Source organism: Ammospiza caudacuta, chromosome 14, assembly GCF_027887145.1.
Source record: "Ammospiza caudacuta isolate bAmmCau1 chromosome 14, bAmmCau1.pri, whole genome shotgun sequence".
In the NCBI taxonomy this organism is placed as follows: domain Eukaryota; kingdom Metazoa; phylum Chordata; class Aves; order Passeriformes; family Passerellidae; genus Ammospiza; species Ammospiza caudacuta.
In genome coordinates, this window is record NC_080606.1 from 2,184,840 (window position 1) to 2,206,522 (window position 21,683).

The 21,683-nt window shown below is 48.8% G+C and overlaps 1 protein-coding gene across 1 annotated transcript in view; it reads left to right on the top strand.

Moving 5' to 3' along the window:
* Positions 1–21,683, top strand: part of LOC131563863 (vascular endothelial growth factor receptor kdr-like) — a 130,451-nt gene that overhangs the window by 86,249 nt on the left and 22,519 nt on the right. Inside the window, exons 13-24 of the mRNA XM_058814047.1 lie at positions 3,588–3,881; positions 5,690–5,836; positions 7,786–7,911; positions 8,001–8,107; positions 9,180–9,315; positions 11,041–11,145; positions 13,246–13,359; positions 16,876–16,964; positions 18,192–18,357; positions 18,905–19,002; positions 20,777–20,899; positions 20,993–21,104. Of these exons, the coding sequence (XP_058670030.1) occupies positions 3,588–3,881; positions 5,690–5,836; positions 7,786–7,911; positions 8,001–8,107; positions 9,180–9,315; positions 11,041–11,145; positions 13,246–13,359; positions 16,876–16,964; positions 18,192–18,357; positions 18,905–19,002; positions 20,777–20,899; positions 20,993–21,104 (1,617 nt within the window). The remainder of the gene's footprint in view (positions 1–3,587; positions 3,882–5,689; positions 5,837–7,785; positions 7,912–8,000; positions 8,108–9,179; positions 9,316–11,040; positions 11,146–13,245; positions 13,360–16,875; positions 16,965–18,191; positions 18,358–18,904; positions 19,003–20,776; positions 20,900–20,992; positions 21,105–21,683) is intronic.

A 21,683-nucleotide genomic window follows, 5' to 3' on the forward strand; every position in this document is an offset into this window, starting at 1 on the left:
GAGTTCCCATTTAAGCCTTGGGTGAGCCACCAGATACTCAGGGATGTCATTGTCCAGCTCCAAAGGACATTCCCAGCAGGCTGCAAATTCCCCAGTGCAGGGAAAAGCTGCCCTGGTGTCTCCTGTAGGGATTCTCTGCCATGGACAAGTGTCATTTAATGTCATTTAATGTCATTTAATGTCTAATCTCTGCTCTGCACCTTGGAAAGGGCAGCTCCACAGAGCTGCAGGTCCAGAGTAAATCAAATTCCAGCCTTTGTCTGACTGCACTGCATTCAGCTAAGTGGGATCCCACCCATCTGAAAACTCAGAATGTTCTGGGAATATAAATGAATTATGATAAGAATAACAAATAATAACCATAGTCCTTTTTTCAAGGGTTTATCTGATTGCCAAAACAACTGAGAAAAATGGAGTTAAAGATTTCTGCCCGAAAGAAAATATTGCATTTCCAGCAGGAGATAAAAATCTGCTCTCAGATAGCAGAACAATGGATGAGCTGGGCTGTTATAGGAGTTTGTGCCACTCCAAACTGCTCATTCCCAGGTGTTGACAGGATTTCTGACAAGCACCACTGCTCCAGATAGAGGGGCTCCCCTTCCCTCCATCCCTGTTCCTGGTGGAACCCCCCTGCCAGGCCCAGGCTGGAATTTGGGAAAGAGCAGAAGTTTTGAATTACACAGATTATTGTGCAAAGCACAGGAAATTAAAAACAATTAGTTCCTTGTAAATACAAATGGAGCCAGCCTTGCCTTTGATTTATGCTGCCTTTTTACCTCCCCCCAATGGCTCCTTTCCCTCTTTTGCCACGGAATCCCACACGGTGGAGAGGGAAATTCGCAGCTACTATGCTGTAACCCAACACCAGAGACAAATGTTTGGTGACTGCTGATAAAAGGGAAAAGGCCCCGTGGTGCATTCTTTCAGCCAACTTATTAGGAGCCTTCTAAAACACAGTATCTGTTCAGAGAAAGGAAGTTAATCACCGCTCAGGTTCAGGATTATGTAAGCAAAGCTGTCTGAGAGATGAACTGACTTGAAATGTGCTCTCCAAGCTGCACTCACTCCCCTGATAATCCAGGTAGGAGGAGAAAAGAGAGAGGAGAGCATGAAAAGATAGAGCAGAGCAACTTCTTTTTTCCTCTCTTTTTCCTTCCACTGCAATGAAAATTAATGAATATTCTATTGGAGCTGAAAGAGCTGCTTGAAAGGCAAACAAGATGGGAGAGAATAGCACAGGTTCCAGCTAAAAATATTCAAAATGCTAAATAAAAAATGTCAGGAGAAGGAATGATAAGAAAAACAAGCCAGGCCTCTGCTCCCAGAATGTTAAGTTGGTAGAGAAAAAAAAAAAAAAAACCCTGGCAACTTTAAAGTCCAGCAGCAAAGCAAAACTATGGAGCATCCTTCAAAACTCAGGGCCTGGGAATCTCATTCAGTGGGAATTTGCAGCCCAAGCTGTGCCATGCCCCAGGCAGGCTTATCCCAAGGGATGCTGCACTTGTTCCATGATTTGGCTGGAGGGATTCAGGAGATGTGAATGCTGCTCCTGCCACAGCCCAGTGTCCCACTGGCTCTCAGTTTGCCCTTTTGGGGAGGTCTGGGTGGCCTCAGACATTCCCCCATGTGGATAAGCAGGATTTGGACATATTGGAAGCACAGGACATCAGGAGTGAGCAGTGTCACACAAGGCAGCTGGCACCAAGAGAGAGCAACTGAGCCTAACAACACCCTGCAGAGAGCAAACTGCACCTCCAGCACAAGGAAATGAGAGAAAAAGAACAATTTCCACAGCTGTGGCCTGAGGGGGTCTCTTATCTTTTTGGATCTTTTGTGAAATATTTCTGGTGCCAGTCTTTAAAAACCATGAAGCAAAAGCTCATGGGTTCTACTCCAGATGACTTGGGAAGAAGAGAGACTTTTTAATCATATCTGAAAGCTCCTCCAGGGCTCTGTATTTTATAGAATGTGTGCTTTATTGTAAGGCAGATTGGTTATTTCAGCAGCCTCACTGTTTCTGCTCAGCTGCAGCTTCTGCAGAACTTTTGCACTGGGAGCCCCTGGGCAGGTTCCAGGTGGAATTTGCAGATGGCAAATGCAGTGCACACTTGTTCTGCCTTAACTCCTGGCCCTCTCTGAGTCCCACCAGCTCATCCTGGCTTGAGGAAGCATCTCACCAACAGCTTGGCACTGAATCATCTCTCAGATTTAGGGCAAACCTGGTCCTGTTCAGAAGGGGGCCCAGAGTGAGCCTGCCAAGGATCCCATCCCTGCTAACACTGATAAGAGATTCCTCACAACTCTCAGTTGCTTGAAAATCCTGACCTAACAGACAGCAGAATAATCCCAGATCACTGTGGGAATCCATGAGCTTTCATTCAGGGGGATAGAGCCCTAAAATTAACAAAATGCCAAGCCAATGAAGTGTCTTCCAGCCCCAATTTACTTGCAGGTCTCTGGCAGCTACTGCAGGGCAAATTCTGGCCTTCCACTCAGTTTTTCTTGTTTTCAAATGGATTCAGTTTGCCACTTCAGGAAAATTGATTTTTTTTTTTAATATTTTAATTTTTTTTTCTGGAGTGAAAAGTTACTAAAAATATATCAAGAAACAGCTCACTCTTTCATGGTCAGAGTCATGACTCAGAGTACTTCTCTGCTAAATATAAGACTTCAAGGATTTAGACATCATTAGATCATTTAATCCATCAGTGATCAAGTAAATATCCAGCATTCACATGTGATAGAAATAAATATGGGCACAGTTGGAATAAGAGAGAGCTGAGGAGTCTGTTCAGTGGGGAAGAAGGTGTTGCTCCTGAGGGATGGGAATGGGTTTCTTTATTCCTCTGCAATTAATACTTTCCAGCCCTGATTGTGGAGAGGGAAGAGCTCACAAACACATTCATCTACTTGGATAAAAGCAGCTCCTGATTAAACTCTCCCAGTCCATTAACTCCCTTCTATTTCTAAGCTTTCAATTCATTACCTTAGTACGCTGAGGGCTGGACTAGCACAGGTTAGCACTGGGCAGTGAGAGGAACTTTCACTTCCCTAATTCCCAGCTCCAGTGCCTGTTTCCACATTTCCATGACTGAGGGAGCTGGGGTTTTTTATCCTGGAGAAAAGGAGACTCAGGGATGACCTTATCACTCTCTGCAGCTTCCTGAAAGGTGGCTGTGGCCAGGTGGGGTTGGGCTCTTTCTCCAGGAACTGACAGTTTCAAGGACTGCACCAAGGAAATACAGGGTGGGTATCCGGAAAAGGTTTTTTAGAGAAAGGTGATAAAGTTCTGGAATGGCTGCCCAGGGAGGTGGTGGAGTCCCCATCCCTGGGTGTGTTTAACAAGGTCTGGATGCGGCACTGGGTGCCAGGGTTTGGGTGAGGTGTTGGGGCTGGGATGGACTCGATGATCTTGAAGGTCTCTCCCAACCTGGTGGTTCTGTGGTTCTGTGATTCTGTGAATTCTGTCCTCATTAAACCTTGCTTCTTCCATTGCTGCTAAGAATTTGACCCCCAAGTAACAGCCAGGCAGCCAAAGATCATCTCAGCTGGGATTTCATTCCAAACATGTTTTCCCTTCCTCCTAGATGTGCCCTCTGGGTTGCAAACACCCTCCCAAGTCACAGCCATCGTGGGCAATGATGTCCAGCTGACCTGCCGGGCCTCCAAGTACATCTACACCCACCTGGCCTGGTACTACCCCTCCTCAGAGGCAGCTCCCAGCCGCTCTGTGGTCAGGAAAATGGACAAATATTCCATCTCCTTGACCCTGCTGATTCCCAATGTCACGAGGGAGCAGAGTGGCCTCTACAAGTGCCGAGCCCAGAACGAGCAGAACAGCACGGACACGCTGGAGCAGCACAGCCAGCTCCTGGTCAGAGGTATGTGCCAGGGCACAGTGACACTGGGATGTGTCCTAACACACACCCTGTGTCCCGCTCTGCTTTGCTTCTGTCATTTACTCTGTGTGGATTGACAGCCTGGCATGGAGAACACTCACCCAGCCACTGCTGGCTTTGGATAAAATATTTGAGATCACATCAAGGTGATTTCAGCAGCATTTCTCTTCCCAGCTCCATGCTGGGTGCAGATTTAGAGCTGGCTGAGGACTAAAAGCATCACCCACCATTTACTGACAGCACAACTGTAAACTGGGATGCTCACCCCAGGTCTGTATGACCTTGGTAGCCACTCTCAGCTGTCAGGATGAGATACCTGAATAGATTTGCGCCCAGCAGATCCCAAATATCCCTGGGCAAGTGTAAAATCAAGTGACATGTGCCATTTATTCGGGTGAGAGGGATGCACTTTGTTATAACAATTATTTTCTTACTTACACCCAAGCCCCCAGCTCTTTCATTTCACTGAGATCTTGTGGGAATACAAAGGGCAGGACACCTCTGCCCGTAGGAAGTCACTGAAATTAGTGAAGTTTCTTCTGCTTCACAGTGAAGAAGTTGGGTGATCATCTCTAAGCCTCCTCAGAGGACAAAGGGCTGCCGGCATGGGGAATGGATAGATTTATTAACTACCTTCCAATGGTGAAGAAAACAAAAGCACAGGACTGGAGCAGAACTGAGACATGCAGCAGCAATGTCAGGGAGCAGGAGTCAGAGTGCTGAACTGGCCAGGGATTTTCAGACTGGCTCCTCTGGCTCAGGAGGCACTGCAGGGTCCCTCAGCACAGCCCAGTGCTGCCCTCAGCCTTGGAGGGAATGGCACATCCCCTGTGCAGCCTCCCAGCCCCTTCCCTCCACACACAGATGCTCTGGTTCCAGACTGGCAGGTGATTTATTTCACACACAGACATAAATCTCTCTGAGGCAGAGAGGAAGGGAAGGAGTCTCACTCAGGTATTGGGCAGTGACCATGGTCTGGCTGGTCCCCACAGCACCAGGGCCACCTGTGAGCATCACCTGCTCTGAGGCACTGGCCTTGCTCTGCTCTCTGCATTCAGGCACTTCCCTTTCCTCTCCCCTGGCAGATATTTTTATTCAGTCAGTCAGATTTCCACCTACACACACACCTACACAGCACAGCTATGGGAAAAACACAGCTAGACTGTGAATACATCCATGCAGAGCTGGAATGAGGATCACATTCCTGTGAGGATGACTGAGGTCTGTCATCTGTCTGGCACGTGTCAGACAACTCTTGTGGAGAGCACACATGGAAATGTCCCTCCAAACAGCTTTCCTTCTCTTATTCAAACATTTCATATGTTCTAATGCCCCTCATCTTCTGTCCTCACTGCAGGTTTGGGGTATATTTTATGCTGTGTTTGTGATTTTATTCATTGCTGTCCTGCACCTTTTATAAATGAACATAAAGTGGGTGTTACCGTGGTTTGTAGTAAGAAGAAAACTGCACTCCTGACGGAGGATAAAAAACCTTTAGAAATGTTTCCTCTTTTCCCCTTTTTCTCCTTTTTGCCTTCACTCTGCATGTGCACCACCCACTCCCTGTCCTTTGTTTTCTTCAGAGGATGAGGAGTTGGAGCTGCAGCCAAACCTAAGTGTAGGCAGTGTGAAAATAAACCAAATAAAGTCACCCACTCCTCCCAGACCCTTTGGGGGGATTTTTGATTAATTGATCAATCAAACCTTCCAGCCCAGAGAGGCTGTGCAAGGAGGGAGGTGAGGGAAGGGCCCCCAGACCTGACTGGGGCTCTTTCCCTCTGTGGCTGCAGCGAAGGCGGCGCCGGTCGTGATCCAGAACCTCACGGACCTGGAGGTCAACATCAGCGGCAAGATCCTGCTGGAGTGCAAGGTCAGTGGGACCCCAGAGCCTCAGGTCACCTGGAGGAAGAATGGCTACCCCATCTCAGCAGCATCAGGTGAGGTCCTGCTGCCCAGAGCTGTTTGGGCTGCAAGATAATGGGCTGGCAGGGTCACCACGACACAGCACCTATGACTGAGCCCATGACTCAGGGACACTCACACAGATCCAAGGGTGCCAGGGCACTGCAGGGCTCTCCAGCTTGGACTCTGAGCTGGGGGGAAGCTCCAGCCCAGCACACATTGGGATAGCACTGGGAAATCAGGAGTGCTGCTCAGGCTGCTTGTGTGGGACCAGAGTTTGGGCACAAAACTGAGCCCCAGGTGCACCTGGGTCTGGCAACACAGGCTGAGCTCTCAGCTGTCCTGGCCATGACAAACTGCAGCAAAGTCACCTGGCAGAGGGGTTCAGGGCATCCCATGGCATATGAAATGTCCTTTATGTCCCTCAGCACAGTGATGGGAATGTGCTCCCAGCTCTGTGGGACAGAGCCACCATGGGCAGGGAGTCTCACCTGAGCCTGCAGCCCCTCCCCTGAGCCCAGGTGCCTTCCCAGCTCTGTGCCATAGAGTCATGGGGTGTGCTGAGCTGGAAGGGACCCACAGGATCATCCAGTCCAATCCTGGCCCTGCCCAGACCCCCAACAACCCCACCCTGGGCATCCCTGGCAGTGCTGTCCAAACCCTCCTGTAGCTCTGGCAGCCTCGGGGCTGTGCCCATTCCCTGGGCAGTGCCAGCACCCTCTGGGGACAGAACCTTTCCTGACCTCCAGCCTAACCCTGCCCTGGCCCAGCTCTGGCCATGCCCTGGGTGCTGTCCCTGTCACAGGGAGCAGAGATTGGAGCTGTCCCTCAGGAGGGTTGAAGAGTGCACTGAGGTCTCCCCTCAGCCTCCTCCAGCTGAACAAACCAAGGGCCCTCAGCCCCTCCTCATGAGACCCCTCCAGAGCCTTCCCCATCCTCATGGCCTCCTGTGGATGCTCTCCAATTCTTCAAGGCTGTTTTATATTCTGGTGCTCAAAGATGCACTGGAGATGAGGCTGCCCCAGTGCAGAGCTGAGTATGGCCTGAGCCCTCCCATAAATCATGGAGAATCCCATGTCAGCAGCTGGTCCTGTGACTTTAATTTTGCAACTTGGACTAGGAAGGAAATCTAGGATCATCCATAATTCAGATCAGAATGTTCTGAGAGAAACTCTTTATAGCTACTGAAATTTTATAAATAATTCTAGAGGGACAAGCATGTAACTCATCCAACCAATGGAAACATAAATAAAATATTTGGAAAAAAACACCTCAGGGTAAATATTTCAGCACAGTGCATGGCAAGTTGTGTGCAGCACTCTTGTTAACAACAACGGGATGCACAGGCAGAACACCCAGAAATTCAAAATGTCCTTCCCTTTTGGATTGCAAGCATGACTTGTTTCCCTATTTCTCCCCCAGTCATCCCTCAGTGAAACAGGAGAACTCTCAGTGCAGTACCACCAACCAGGAAAAATGAAATTGGGAAAATTAAACATAGAGAAGTCTCTCATAGGTCATATCTAGGCAACCTTTCTATTCCCACTGCACCTGGCTGCCTGTGAATCCAGAATTGCTTCACACCATTATTTTTCCAAGAAGTCCTAACTTGAGTTCCATCCTCCCCATGTTAGAAGTCCCATCCCTTCCCACAGCCTTCAGGAATTCCACTGAGTTCCCATTTTTCCAAGTGTATCTTCCTGCTATCAGCCACCAATCCTGCATCCCTCTGCTAACTTCTGGATTAGTTTCCAGGCTCTACCCACTCTAAATCAACAGCCACATTTGCTGTTGTTTAAATAATGCCAAATAATTTATCCAAGTGTTGAAAAGGAAAAAAAAGTCAGAGAAAGGTTGCCAGGATTAAAATGTGTCCTCACACCAGAGCCTGCATGGATGGGAGCTCACCTTCAGCTCTGTCCCCTAAAAGCATTTTTGGCAGGCAGGTTATTGTGCCAGCACTAACCAGAATGCCTTGAAACAGGAATTTCCATGGAAAACAACACGCTGGTGATTGAGAGAGTGAAGAAGGACGACGAGGGGCTCTACGAGTGCCGGGCCTCCAACGAGCTGGGCCAGGACAGCACATCAGCCTTCATCAAAATCCAGGGTGAGCCTGGCCTGGGGCATGCAGAGTCCCACAGGGCTCCCTCAGGGAATCTGGACACTTTTCTGAGCTGGCTGTGCATTCACCTGCAGGTTCTGAGGAGAAATCCAACATTGAGGTGATCATCCTGGTGTGCACAGGGCTGGCTGCCACGCTCTTCTGGCTGCTGCTGACCCTCTTCATCCGCAAACTGAGAAAGGTGAGAGAGCTCCCACCCTGCACAAAGGCTGGCACCTGTCCTAGCTCATGGGAACTGCAGAGTTAGGGACAAACCTTTGGGGCAGATGGTTTGTGTTGACTTCTCCAAAGAGCCCTTGCACTTGTGAGGTTTCCAGCCACTTCTGTGGAATCATAAATTCAGGCTCCTCCCTCTTTATGAGTCAAACTGGCTTGTGAGAATAACAAAAAAATACCCTAAATCCTCTAAAATGAGGGCTTGATTTCAGCACTTGACTCTAATAAAAGATATTAAAGATCCCAGGCTGTCTGCTCTAGAAATGAGCTCAAACCACACAGCTGATTTGATCTCCTTGCTTTTTTTTCACCTTCCTTTTGTGACTCAAAAAGTAAACTTGCAGTAAAGTTTCAAGGAATTGAGGTCTGCTTTCCTGAAACAAACAGGAAAAAGAAAGGCAAGCACAGCTCCCTGCTCTGCTCTCACCAAATTGCAGTCCCAGTGCTGATCTCCAATATTTGAGTAAAATTTCCCCTCTTCTTGGAAACACAGGGATTAAATTTACGTTTTCATCCTTGACCTCAGCTTAGCAGAGCAGTGGATAACAGTGAATTTCCTTTTACATTTCACTCCTGTGCAAGTCTGCGCACAGAACCCACCCAACCACAATTTCTCACTTTAGCAGCATCAGAAATAGCAATTTCCAGCAATTTTAAATTGCAATAAATTGCAGCCATGAAGTGGACAACTGTGGAGAATCAGCACTGCAGAACAAACAGTGACAATGCCAAAATATGCAGGAGGAAGTGCAGCTCCTGCAGTTCCCATGGAAAATCAGTGATTTCCTTTGGCTGATCCAGGTAGATTTTGTGTTTCCCAGCCATCAATCAGTGCCTCCCCCCAAGAGCCACAGTGGCAGCCCCACACAAACATTTGTGTCTCAGCTGTGGAACAGAAGCAGGAAGCTGCAGTGATGCATTCCTGGCTCAGAATTAAAGTGCCTGCAAGGCAGGGAAGTCCCCGGGCTGCCAGACAGCTCCCTCCCTTCGGAACTGCAGTTAATCCCCTGAATGATCTCTCCCCGCCCTGTTTTTAGCCCGATGCCACAGACATTAAAACAGGATACCTGTCAATTATCATGGACCCCGAGGAGATGCCCCTGGACGAGCAGTGTGAGCGCCTGCCCTACGACAGCAGCAAATGGGAGTTCCCCAGGGACAGGCTGCGCCTGGGTGAGTGCTGGGGGCACACAGGGGGAAGGATGGTCCCAAATGATCCCAGATCCTTCCCAGGGACACTGGAGCTGTGGAAGGATGATCCCAGATCCTTCCCAAGGCACTGGAGCTGTTAAGGATGATCCCAGATCCTTCCCAAGGCACTGGAGCTGTTAAGGATGATCCCAAATGATTCTCAGGGACACTGGAGCACTGTTAAGGATGATCCCAGATCCATCCCAGGGGCACTGGAGCTGTTGAAGGATGATCCCAAATGATTCTCAGGGACACTGGAGCTGTTAAGGATGATCCCAGATCCATCCCAGGGGCACTGGAACTGTTAAGGATGATCTCAAACACTTCCCAGGGCACTGGAGCTGTTAAGGATGATCCCAGATCCTTCCCAGGGGCACTGGAGCTGTTAAGGATGATCCCAAATGATTCTCAGGGACACTGGAGCACTGTTAAGGATGATCCCAGATCCATCCCAGGGGCACTGGAACTGTTAAGGATGATCCCAAATGATTCTCAGGGACACTGGAGCTGTTAAGGATGATCCCAGATCCATCCCAGGGGCACTGGAACCGTTAAGGATGATCTCAAACACTTCCCAGGGCACTGGAGCTGTTAAAGGATGATCCCAGATCCTTCCCAGGGGCACTGGAGCTGTTGGATAACCCAGCAGGAACCTGTCACAGTGCCACCCTTGGATCTGGGATCACAGAGTGCAGGGTCAGCCTGATGGAGGGTGAAATGAGGGATTTGGAGCCTCTGTCCAAATAGCTGCCACTTCTTTTCCTTGGAAAAGGGAAGCCAAACTCTTGACAGTACCTCCAGGTACTGTCCCTGCCAAAAGTGTGATTTCATTCCCATAGAGGAGAAAGGAAAGTGAGTTTTCTTTAGAAGAAAGCTATCAATTCATCAAATAATCACTTCCTTATCAACCATCAGAGCTCAGCTTTGAGCTGTAAAAAGCTCTCATGGAAAAATGAGCCACATTTCACTGAACAGCTCAGTTCACTGGCTGATGGAGTGAGAAATGCAAAAAGCTGGCTGTGTTTGTACAGTGAAACTGTAACATCTGTGTGCACTGAGGAGTGCAGGGAAAATATCTGTATTTGTGTGCTCCTGGTGCTGCAGCTGGAAAACATGGAAGGAAGAGAGGACAGAAAAAAATCCCAAAATCTGAGATGATGGTGGGACACAGAAAGTGGCAGAAACAAACAGCCAGACCCTGGGTCAGAGCCCTCAGAGCACACCAGGTAACACAGGCAGGAAGATCCAAATGAAAGGGAAAATAAACAAAAAGAAGAAAGAAAATAATCCTAAATCCCATTTAGTGCAGCTTTTCCCTCAAATCAATGTCAATAACTGATGGGTTCAGGGGCTGTGGCTCCCTGAGTGCCTTGCTGGCTCTCTCCATGATAGATCAGGGTGCCACATTAACCCAAACTCTGCCTTCCCTGGACTCCAGGCCATCCCCAGGTGATGTCTGTCCCCTCAATCCGTGCAGGTGTCAGCCCTGCCCTCAGTGAGTGCAGTGATTCCCTCCTCTGCTGTCTCCCGTGCTGGATTGCATCCAGGCCATATGGATAACCCCCTTGTGTATCCATATGCTGCAGGATGTGATGGAGGCTGCTGTGCCTGTGTCTGTGCCCTGTGCCTGGTTCTCTGCACAGCTGAGGTTGCATGTCCCCTCCTGCCTGGTGCAGCTGGGCTCACTCTCAACTCTTGCTTCTCTAGGTAAAACTCTGGGTCATGGTGCTTTTGGGAAGGTGGTGGAGGCGTCTGCTTTTGGCATTGATAAATCTTCAACCTGCAAAACAGTTGCCGTAAAAATGCTGAAAGGTACAAAAATCCCTCTGAGATCGTCCTCAGGGAGCTGGGGGCAGCCAGGGGCACAGTGCCCAGCTGGCTGTGCCCTGCAGGGATGGGTTTCCATGTGGGACCAGCCGTCCTGGGGGGATGGATGAAGGGGAGGATGACAGCAGCTCCGTGCTGACTGAGGCTTGCATTCCTCAAGGGAGAAGAGAGCGGCTTCCAGCTCTGTGGGGTGAGGAGGGAAACAGATTACAGAGTGTAATTACACCAGATAGCCCGAAGTTGGAGCTGAGCCTTCCATCCCAGCCCAGCCAGATGTAGAACAGTTCAAGGGGCTGGGAAAAAAACCAGTGCCAGGGGAGTGAATTAGAGACATCTTGCTTGCAATTACTGAAATGAAGGGCAGCTTTGCTGTTGGGTGAGGGGAAGGAGGGAACCTGGAGCCTGTTCTTGCACCCAGGGAGGATCAGCCATAGGGCTTGGGGCTGCTCCTCAGGGTGATCCCAAAGGCTCAGCCCATGCTGCCATGGCCCTCAGGCTCTGCATGCCACCATTAACCCCTGCCATGCCACCAGCCAGTCACTGCTGCCACGGGACTTGGCTTCTGCTGCCAGCTGCCTCACCTGGTGCTCTGCTACTCCCATCTCTCTGAAATCACAAAAACACCCATTTGTCACCTCTCTGGACCTCCTTCAGGTCTGGTCTCCCCTCTCTATTTTCCTCCTTCCAATCATCTTCTCTCCTGCTGTTTTATCTTCTGTTCCATGCCCATTTCCAGATCCCTGACATCCCTTAGAAGTCCCTGATCCAGACATTTTCCCATCTCCATCAAAACATACTGCCCTGGACAGCTCTGGGGTTTCATTGCCTTCCATGCTGTGCTTCCCAGCTGATCCTCATGTCAGCTCTGCCCTGCCAGCACATATTCAGCAATATTTGGCAGATTCTCCATCGTTTTACACCTCCCTCCCGTGTGGAGGCAGCTCCCTCCTGCTCTGGTGTGCCCCTCCCCAGCTAACATGCCCATAATTCATCACTTTCATGAATAAAGCAGATTCTCTAGTGTCAGTTCATCCCTCCAGGGAATTTAAAAGGCTCTGGGGATGCCTGCATTTCTGCCATCTCCATGGAGGATGCTCAGCTCTCTTCTGGATTGAAGCTAAAATTCAATGTGCAGAATTATCTGAAACACTTCTGGGCTGGCTGTGAGTTCCAGCACATGCCAGGGGAAATCAGAAGTGATACCACCCATGGACCCAGCAAACACTGCTGGCTGAAGGAATCTTGGAATAGCTCCATTTTTATGGCACAGTTTGGAGGAAGATTCTGGGGAATTCTACAAACAGATAAAGAGGTTACACCTGTCACACCAAATGATTTGTTATGTAACTGCTTCTTCATATTTAAATCTTACATGATGCAAAGGCAAAGAAAACAGGCCAAAGCCTCTCCTGTTAAAATACATCATGGAGGTTTTAGAGACAAGGCTGGGAAGATAAAGCAGCACCTGAACAAACTTCTGGTCTGAGGGTGCCTGCTTTAAAACAATGTCAGTGGCCAGCCAGGGCCCTGTCAGGTTCATGGCTCACACACAGATCTTACAAAATTAGTTTCTTTGGTCAATAAGATCTTACAGGCCTGAGCTTCAGTCATGCTGTGTGTCCCCTGGACATTCTGGGACACAGCTCCCAGATCTGTGGATTCCTCCTGCCCTGCAGTGGAGCATTCTGAGGTGTTGTAGCTGAGTCCTGCTGAAGTGCACAGCCCAGCAGAGAGGAAGGGACACCCTCTGTGTGCTGGGGGGGCTTGCAGGGCTGGCTTTGCTAAGCTTGCAGATCTGAGCCTGGCAAAGGCTCTGTGGGATCAGCTTTGGGGGAAGGGACCATAACCCTCCATAACCCACAGTGAAGAAAGGAAGAGTCACCGAAAGATAAAGTGTTATCCCACTTCATAAAGGTCAGCAGACAATGAAACGGATGAATTATTATCTCTGTGAGTCTGAAAGGCCAAGATACTGCAAGGAACCTGGGTGGGTTTTGTTTCAAAGGATAAACAGGATCTTGCTGTGTCCTGTTGAAAATATCCTGTTGTGTAAAGATGATTTTTTTTCCTGTTTATCTTAAGCAGAATGTGCAACTACTAATGAATGCAAGGCTCTAATGTCTGAGCTGAAGATCCTCATCCATATAGGACATCACCTGAATGTGGTCAACCTGCTGGGAGCCTGCACCAAAGCTGGAGGTGAGGAGTCCTCAGGAAATCAGGAGCAAAAAAGAAAACATTTTCAGACACTTTGGGGTGTTTGAAATGCCTGTGGTGCAGTCAGTGCCAGTACAGCCATTCCCAGCTCTCTGCTCCTGCAGGATGGGGCCTCATCCCCCCAGGGCTCCTGAGCCTCTCCCACTGTGGTGTCACCTCTGTTCTCTCTGGAGGCACTGAGGGGAGAACACTGGATTGCAATGAGGTGCCCAAGTCCTCCCTGTGGGCATTTCCAGGCTGCTTCTCCCTCTCCTTCCCTGCCTTGTCAGGAGGATGCACCAGGCTGAGCCCTTGGCTCCCTGAGCCTCGTCTCCAGGCAAACACAGCCAAAGCCTGGGACAGCCCTGGGTGCTCTCTTTCCCAGCATTTCACCCTCTCCAGGCAAACACAGCAGTTTCTGCTGTGTACAGAGCCTGGGACAGCCCTGGGTGCAGCAGGAGCAGGGACTTGCGTGGGGCTGAGCGGGGCTGAGCTACATCATAAAGTCCCATAAATGTCAGACCTTTGTCACTAAAACTTCCCTTCCCACAGTGCCACACAAAGCAGCCCTGCCTCTTCCTGGACTTCAGCTTCAGGGGAGCAGCTCCTGGGGATGGCTCCTGACTGCTGACCCCCAAAATCTGTAAAACCTCCCCCAAACAAACAGGTTTAAGAGACCCGAGGGCAAGGGAAACCCCAGAGTGAAAGAAATGAAGGGGGAAATCAGGAGAGATGGTGCACAGATCTCTCATCATCTGAGACCCCAAATTCACCAGTTTCCAACAGCTGTTGTCCAGTCACCAGGGAAAAGGAAAATTTCAGTGAGGGAGATTTGGGAGGGTGCCAGGGAAGAAATCTTTCCTCCAGCAAGGTGGTTCCAGTTCCTCAGGAAAGAGCAGCCAGCAGCCATGGACAGTGCTGGGGTCTGCTGCTCCCAGGAATTCACTGCAGAGCCCCAAAGCTTGTGTGGGACCAAGGGGCTCCAGCTGAGGGATTTAGGGTCAGAGGCAGCAGCCAGGAGCCTTTGCTGGGGCCTGAGAGCAGAGGGGCTGGGACATGGCAATGCTGGGGACCCTCCTGGGCTCACAACTCCCTGAGGGGGCTCAGGACCCCCAGGAGGACCCCAAGCAGAGCCTCAAACCAGCAGCAGGACCAGGGCTCAGTTTTTCTTACCCAAAGCATCCCCAGAGTTCTGCTTGTTCAAGACACAGCTCAGGACTGATCAGAGGCTCTGCCTGTCCCATTTCTGAGAAACTTTTTCTCCCAGGAGTTCCTCCATTTCCTATTCTCCATCCTGCCCCATCCTGGGTGGGAGGTGACCCTCCCTCCTCCCTGCCAGGTGCCTGGGCAAACCTTTGTGGGGCAGAGTGTGGGGCAGAGGGTGCAGCAGGACCCACAGGGCACGGAGCAGCCTCAGGTAGGCTCTGCTTTGTTCTCCTCTGAGCACTGCAAGTGCAGACTGAAGAAAAACAGCCTGCAGCTCCAGAGGCAGACACAGATCCCAGCTCCTGTGAAATTCCAGTGCTCTCCCTCCCCTGTTAGGCTTTATGTAACCCTGTATTCCTGATGGAGGCTGCTATTAAGTATGCACATACATTATTTTAACAAGGTATCAAATAACAGAATTTAACACTTTGCCGGGGTGTCTGATGTTCAGCAGTCAGAACTAATGCAGTGTGTGCTTTACAATGAGGGAACAAAATATGGGGAGGCCATGTCTAGGAAGCATTTCAAAGCCATGAATAAATCACTAAGCAGAGCTTTAAAGCTGTTCTGGAATCTGCATTTCCTCAGGGCATCCATGAGGGACATTGGATTTTGGGTTCTTCAGAGCCAAATCTCTTGAGCACGGCCAGATGCCAGCACTGAGCAGAGCTCTGGGGTCAGCACTGCAACCACTGGGATTTGGATTTGGTGTTTTTGCAGCCAGTGAAGGTTTTCAGGCTTGTTTCAGCTGCAGCAGAGGGAGTGGGGGGGCTGGAGAGCCCCAAGGTGTGCACTCAAGGTGCCCCAGGGCTGGGTGAGTGCAGAACCTGCAGGAATCCACAGGGAACACCAGGGGCTCAGTTCTGCCTGCAGTGATACCTCAGGGTTTAGCTTTTCTATTTTTCACATTCTGTGCTGCTTTGGTGTGAGGGTCTGGGCTTCATGTTAGGGGATGGTGAGCTCTGTGCACAGAGCAGGGAGACAAAACAATTCCTGCTCCAGCTGGGACCAAGGACAAATGATCCAAATCTCAGCCCAAGAGCACAAACACCCTGGGCTGAGAGAGAAAAACAAGGATGGGACTTCATGGGCTAAAGCTGGAATGGGACAGTGAACTGCAAGGTGCAAATGGAGCAGAACTGATCAAAGGGAGAGACCCCATGAGCAGTCAAGGATTTTGGGACCATTTTGGTTCATCTTGGCTGCAGCCCTGGCTGGGCTCTTGTGCTGCCCAAGGTGCATCCATTGAGGAGATCCTTTCAATAAATCCCCACTTTATTCTCTAGCTCTGTCCAGCCTCTGCTCTAGGGCAGCCTTCACAAGGCATCAGAAGGAATTCAGCATCTCCCAAAGGCTCCTCTGCCTGTCCCTCACTGTCCCAGGGTCACTGCTCCCTCCTGGTGCCCTCCCAGGCAATGTTGGACCTGGAGTGACTGCAGCCCTGCCCCTGCCCTGCCCCTGCCCCTGTCCTGAGGATGCAGGAATTCCAGCAGGAACCCTGCTGAGCTCCTTCCCCAAGGCCAAGTGCAGCTCTCAGCACTTCCCCTTTGAAGTGCAAACCCCTCAGTCTGAACCAGGGACCTTCTCCAGAGAAAAAGGTTCTGGAGATGAAAGTCTCAGTGTTTGGGGTTGATAATATTCCATGTTTATCCACATCCCAGTCCCATGGATTCACCCTGTCTTACATTTGAGGATATAAAGGTCCAGAATGCAGCTTTTCCCTTCCCTAACATCTCACACTGCAATATAAAAGCATTTCAAGCAGCTCTTTAAAACCTGCATAATTGTGTAAAAGCAGCACTGACTCTACAGTGGTTTGTAGAGGAATAAGAAGAAAGTGAGAGCACTTTCCAGGTTTTCAGAAAAAGGCTTTCAGGCTTTCAGAAACTTCACTTTTCTCAGAAACTTTTTCTGTTTTTCCAGGCTTTGTCTATGGCCCTGCATACTTTGATTTCCTCTGGTGGCATCAGCTCCACCCAAAACAAACAATTGTGAAGCCAGCAGAGAAAATGAAAACTGCTCCATGTGCAGAGCAAACCAACCTTAACAGCCTCTGGGATTGTGTTGATCATCCTGAATCTTCCTTGTTTATAAATTAGGAATAAATACCAACTGTTACCATCCAGTGGGGAAAACTAACAATGCGTTCCCTTCTCTCCACATCCCTACTGGTTGTGTCACTCCTGTGTTTCCTCATTTCCTCATCTGTATAATAGAAATGCCATTTATTTTGAAGAGGATTTGGTAGGATAAATTAGAATTATGTGCTTTGCAGTGCTTCAAAACTAATTTGACTTTCACTGTCTTTTTTAGGTCCTTTAATGGTCATAGTGGAATATTGCAAATATGGAAATCTGTCCAACTATCTCAGAGGGAAAAGAGGAGATTTCATTGCATACAAGGTAAGAAAATGAGACTTTTTCTGTCATGAGGCAGGGAATCAACAACCACCGACAAAGCTGGATTTGCTCTGCACTGGCACAAGGCAATTGGGTATTTCTGTGGGCACTTTATTTCTCTCCACATTTCAATTTGTACAAGCAAGAAGAAGGATGTATTTTCCCTGCAGGATCTCACTGCTGTCCTCTCCTAGCATCTCCTAAAGAATGAGCTGCAAGTACCCAAACACTCCCGAGCACTTGAAAGAGAGAGGATTACTTGGGAGATACTTCCCAGCAAAAGGGGGGCAACAAAATAGCAGAGAAAAACTGGCATTAAGTGAACTAGGATAAAGGGAACCTTCCCAAAACACAAATCTGTTTTGGGGATTTTTGTTTCTAGGCCCCAGGTGAAAGCAGTTCATCCTTCCCCCATCTGCTCATTCCATCCTCTGTCCCTTCCCTGTGCCAGCCCTGAAGTCTGTGCTGTAACACAGCCTGGATCATGGATATTCTACATCAAAACTAGCCAAGGGTTTGGTTCCCAGGCAGCTCTGCATGCATACAACATCTGTGCCAGCACAGACTGGGCTGGGATGGGCACAGGGCAGAAATCAGGGCTGGGAGGGATGGGACTGACTCCTCCTTGTGAATATCCAGTGTGGAACAGGCTCTGTGACCCCAGCCCTGCCAGAACTGCAGCCTCACCAGGACTGCTTTCCCAGATGACTGCAGTACTATTATTATAATTATAATTGTTGTTAAAGCTATTGTGTGCAGGCAGCAAAGTACGTGAGGGACTTTGTGTGAGTGAAGGAGCTTTTCCTGGTGCACTCCCTCAGAATTTCTTTCTCACCATTGTTGCCATGAGTTGAGGGCTGGCTTTGCCTCACTCCCCAGCACAGAGCCCATCATGCACCCACCTTGAGGGGATTTTTAGCATCCTAAGACAGCAAGAGAATTTACAGCCTCTTTCTGCTCACCTCTCAGTCTCACCCAGCCAGCTTTCAGCTAACTCTGATGTGGAAAATACTATCAGTGAAAGGGCAATAATAAATAGTAAACCAGGCTTTATCATTTATAGTTAGAACTAATAAAGCCTGGTTTCCCATTTATTCCCACTTCAGGAAATATAATGTCCAAACATGCTCATCTTCAGAGGACCCTTTCTCCTTAGAACATTGTCACATATTTTGAATGCTCAAGCATTGCATCATACAAAGCTAAAAATTTGGTTTATGCCATTTCTAGTCCCAGGAAAACTCTGATCAAGCAGAGAAGAGTCTGGATGAGTCCAACAGTGACTTGACTGAACTGATCAAGAGGCGCCTCGAGAGTGTGGCCAGCACAGGCAGCTCTGCCAGCTCAGGATTCATTGAAGATAAGAGTTACAGTGACTCAGAAGATGATGAAGAAGGTAAAAGAACCCTATCTCATCCCAAATCTTTTATTGAGAAGACTTCTGTCACTTGGCTAGTGCCACACACACTGTCACACACTTTACAAGCCCTTACATGGCTTGGCTTGTTCCTGAAATCCCAAATTCTCCCTCTTGCCTGTTCCCCACTCCAACTTCCTCACAAATAGAGAGATCTGCATTGTGTACAAAAGCTGCTCCTGTGGTGTGAGAGGAGAAATAGCAATGTTTTACCAGACTTGGGAGGTCACTCTGTCCCAGGGCTCTTGTCTATAAAGCTTCCCTCACTCCAGCCTGAGGTGTTGTTTCCCCATAGCTAAATGAGTGACTAATGGATGAGGGAACTTTGTTAATCTCTGATCTCCTGTCTCTGGCTCAGTGGTTGCTCCCCCAGAGCTGTAACCCTGCAGAGATCTCACACCCAGCACTGTGTGTGGGGCTGGGGCCATCAGCCCTCAAGTGGCAGCAGGGGCACCCAGCTCTGGAGCTGTGCCACGTCTCTGCCACATTTGTGCCACGTTTTTGCCACGTTTCTGATCTCTCCTAGATGCTGAGGATCTGTACAAGAGGCCCTTGACTCTGGAGGATCTGATCTGCTACAGCTTCCAGGTGGCAAAAGGCATGGAGTTCCTCGCCTCCCGAAAAGTGAGCTCATTAAAGTCTTCTTGCAGAGTATCTGATGTGAAGGAACCCAAACACACTCTTGACTCTGAGAAATCTGCTTTTTGCTCTTCTGTTAGAGTGCTGGAGATCACGTTAGCTCTGGTGATTAAGCAGTAATTAGCACTGAAGGGGTTGTGGAAGAACATTCATCATGTTCTTGGCTGCAGGGATTGGCATCTGCAGCAGGAGGGTTTAGATAGAAGGAGTGAAGTTCTCAGAAACTGTGAGACAATTTGTGGAACTGCCTCATAAATAAACACAGAAAAGCTTGTAGAGAAAGCTCCTTTTAGTGTGGTGAACAACACCACTACTGAAAAATGAGGAGGGAGTATCCAGTTATTCCTTTGGCCTGTCAGAGGTGTTGGGGACTGTCAGCAAAGTCAGCACTGCTTGGATAAACAGGAAACAGTTTGTCCCTGTGGAAAAGCTTTTCAGGTAAATTCAGTGTAATCCACAGGCCAAAGTGTGCACACAAGTGAGCCTCACTCACACACAGCCACCAGGGTGTTGGTTTTCCCAGCTTTTACAGAGATGGGACAACTGAGAGGCACTTTAAAAGGTTTTATTCCATTATCAGTCTCAATGAATAGTGAGACACAAGAGATGTAAAACTCAATGCCATTCTATCAGAAGCCACCCTATTTCCTGGTTACAATACCTTGGAAATGTTTTTCCCAAGCCTATTAGCTTTTGCCACACAATGCTGCTATTACTCCTAACACCAATCACCTATATTTTACCCCATGTGGTCCTGCTACAATGCATCTTTCACAGTTCTAATTCTCTAAATATCTGATCTTTTTGCAAGACCATATTCTGAAACTTGTTGAAACTTGTTTCTAGTTCAATCTCTGTCTCAGTGTTATCTCTATTCTATGGCTTTCCTAAGTTAGCACACCTTATCTCAGAGTTTGCATACAGATGTACAAGACTGTGTTGTGACCGTGTTCACAGGGGTCTCAGGCTGAGGGAAGAGATGAGGATCTGACTCCATCTTTCAGAAGGCTGATTTATTATTTTATGATATATATTACATTAAAACTATACTAAAAGAATAGAGGAAAGGATTTCACCAGAAGGTTAGCTAAGAATAGAATAGCAAAGAATGATAACAAAGGCTCTGTCTCAGATTCTCCGTCCGAGCAAGTTGGGCTGTGATTGGCCATTAATTAGAAACAACCACATGAGACCAATCCCAGATGCACCTGTTGCATTCCACAGCAGCAGATAACCATTGTTTGCATTTTGTTCCTGAGGCCTCCCAGCTTCTCAGGAGGAAAAATCTTAAGGAAAGGATTTTTCATAAAAGATGTCTGTGACACTGTGTGAGCTTTCTGCCAGGTTTTGAGAATTCTTTACAAATCCATTTCCCACACAGGGCAGCCCCCAGAAACCCTGAGTGGGGTTATCCCACCTCACACCCTCCTGGACCTGCACTGGCAAATGTAGCTGCAGCTGTTTTTTGGCCTGTCCAGAATTTCCCAAATAATGAGAAAATAGTGCTCCCTTCCTTGTTGTAACTGCAAAAGTTATTTCAGACAGAACAATCAGAAAACTGACTCCAGTGTTGGTTTGTTCCCTGAGTTATTCCCCCTTTTGCACACCCCAGTGTATTTGGAGCAGATTCCCACTCATTCTCTGAGCTGCTCCCAGTGCAGTTCATTTCTTTCCCCACTCCCAAAGAATCTCTCCTGCCTCCAGCTGGAGCAGGGGCTCCTTGCCCAGCTCCCTGTGACCCTGTGTCCCTCCCTGGCAGTGCATCCATCGGGATCTGGCAGCCAGGAACATCCTCCTGTCCGAGAACAACGTGGTCAAGATCTGTGACTTCGGCCTCGCCAGGGACATCTACAAAGACCCCGACTACGTACGGAAAGGAGATGTGAGTGCAAGAAGCTTCAGTGGTTACCCTCAAGCTGGGCTTGGGCAGACCAATAACAGGGATCTGATAACTTGTTGTGTCTCTGGCTTTTAGGCACGGCTTCCCCTCAAGTGGATGGCTCCAGAAGCTATTTTTGACAAAATTTACACCACGCAGAGCGACGTGTGGTCTTTCGGAGTGCTGCTGTGGGAAATATTTTCTCTAGGTAAGAATGGTTTCAAACCCTTTTTGCTCCCACCTAATTTATGGCTGCTTAGCTAAGAAAAGTTTTTAGCAAAAGGTGATCATATGGGGCAGTGCTTCTGTCTCATTGGGATGAGTGCACAGTGCAAACCAGGTGTAAAATAAAGCCAATTTCCATGAGAACTCCACCTGACCAAGGACATGAAAACAGTGGGGAGGGGATCAAAAATCCAAAATCCTGGACCTAACGTTTGTACCCACTGAAAGCAACAGAGCCCAGAGATAAAATGCAAGCCTCTGCTGCTGAGAGGAGTGGGAGATTTCTTGGAGAACAATGAAGAAGTTTCCCATCAAACCCCACCTGCTTCAGGGAACCCCACAGCTGCAGGGTCACCCTGCTGTGGGCACAGTGGCTCAGCCCATGCAGCATGAACCCACATGATATTTTATCCCAGCTTGATCATCCACCCCACAAAACCTAAGATTTTCTAGGTAAGAAAAATCTCCTGGCAGCAGCAGCTGTTGGGTTGTGCAGGAGCAGTGCTGGGCTCAGCCTAAACCCTTTTGGCAGCAGACCAAGGGTGGAACGTGGGCTCTTGTG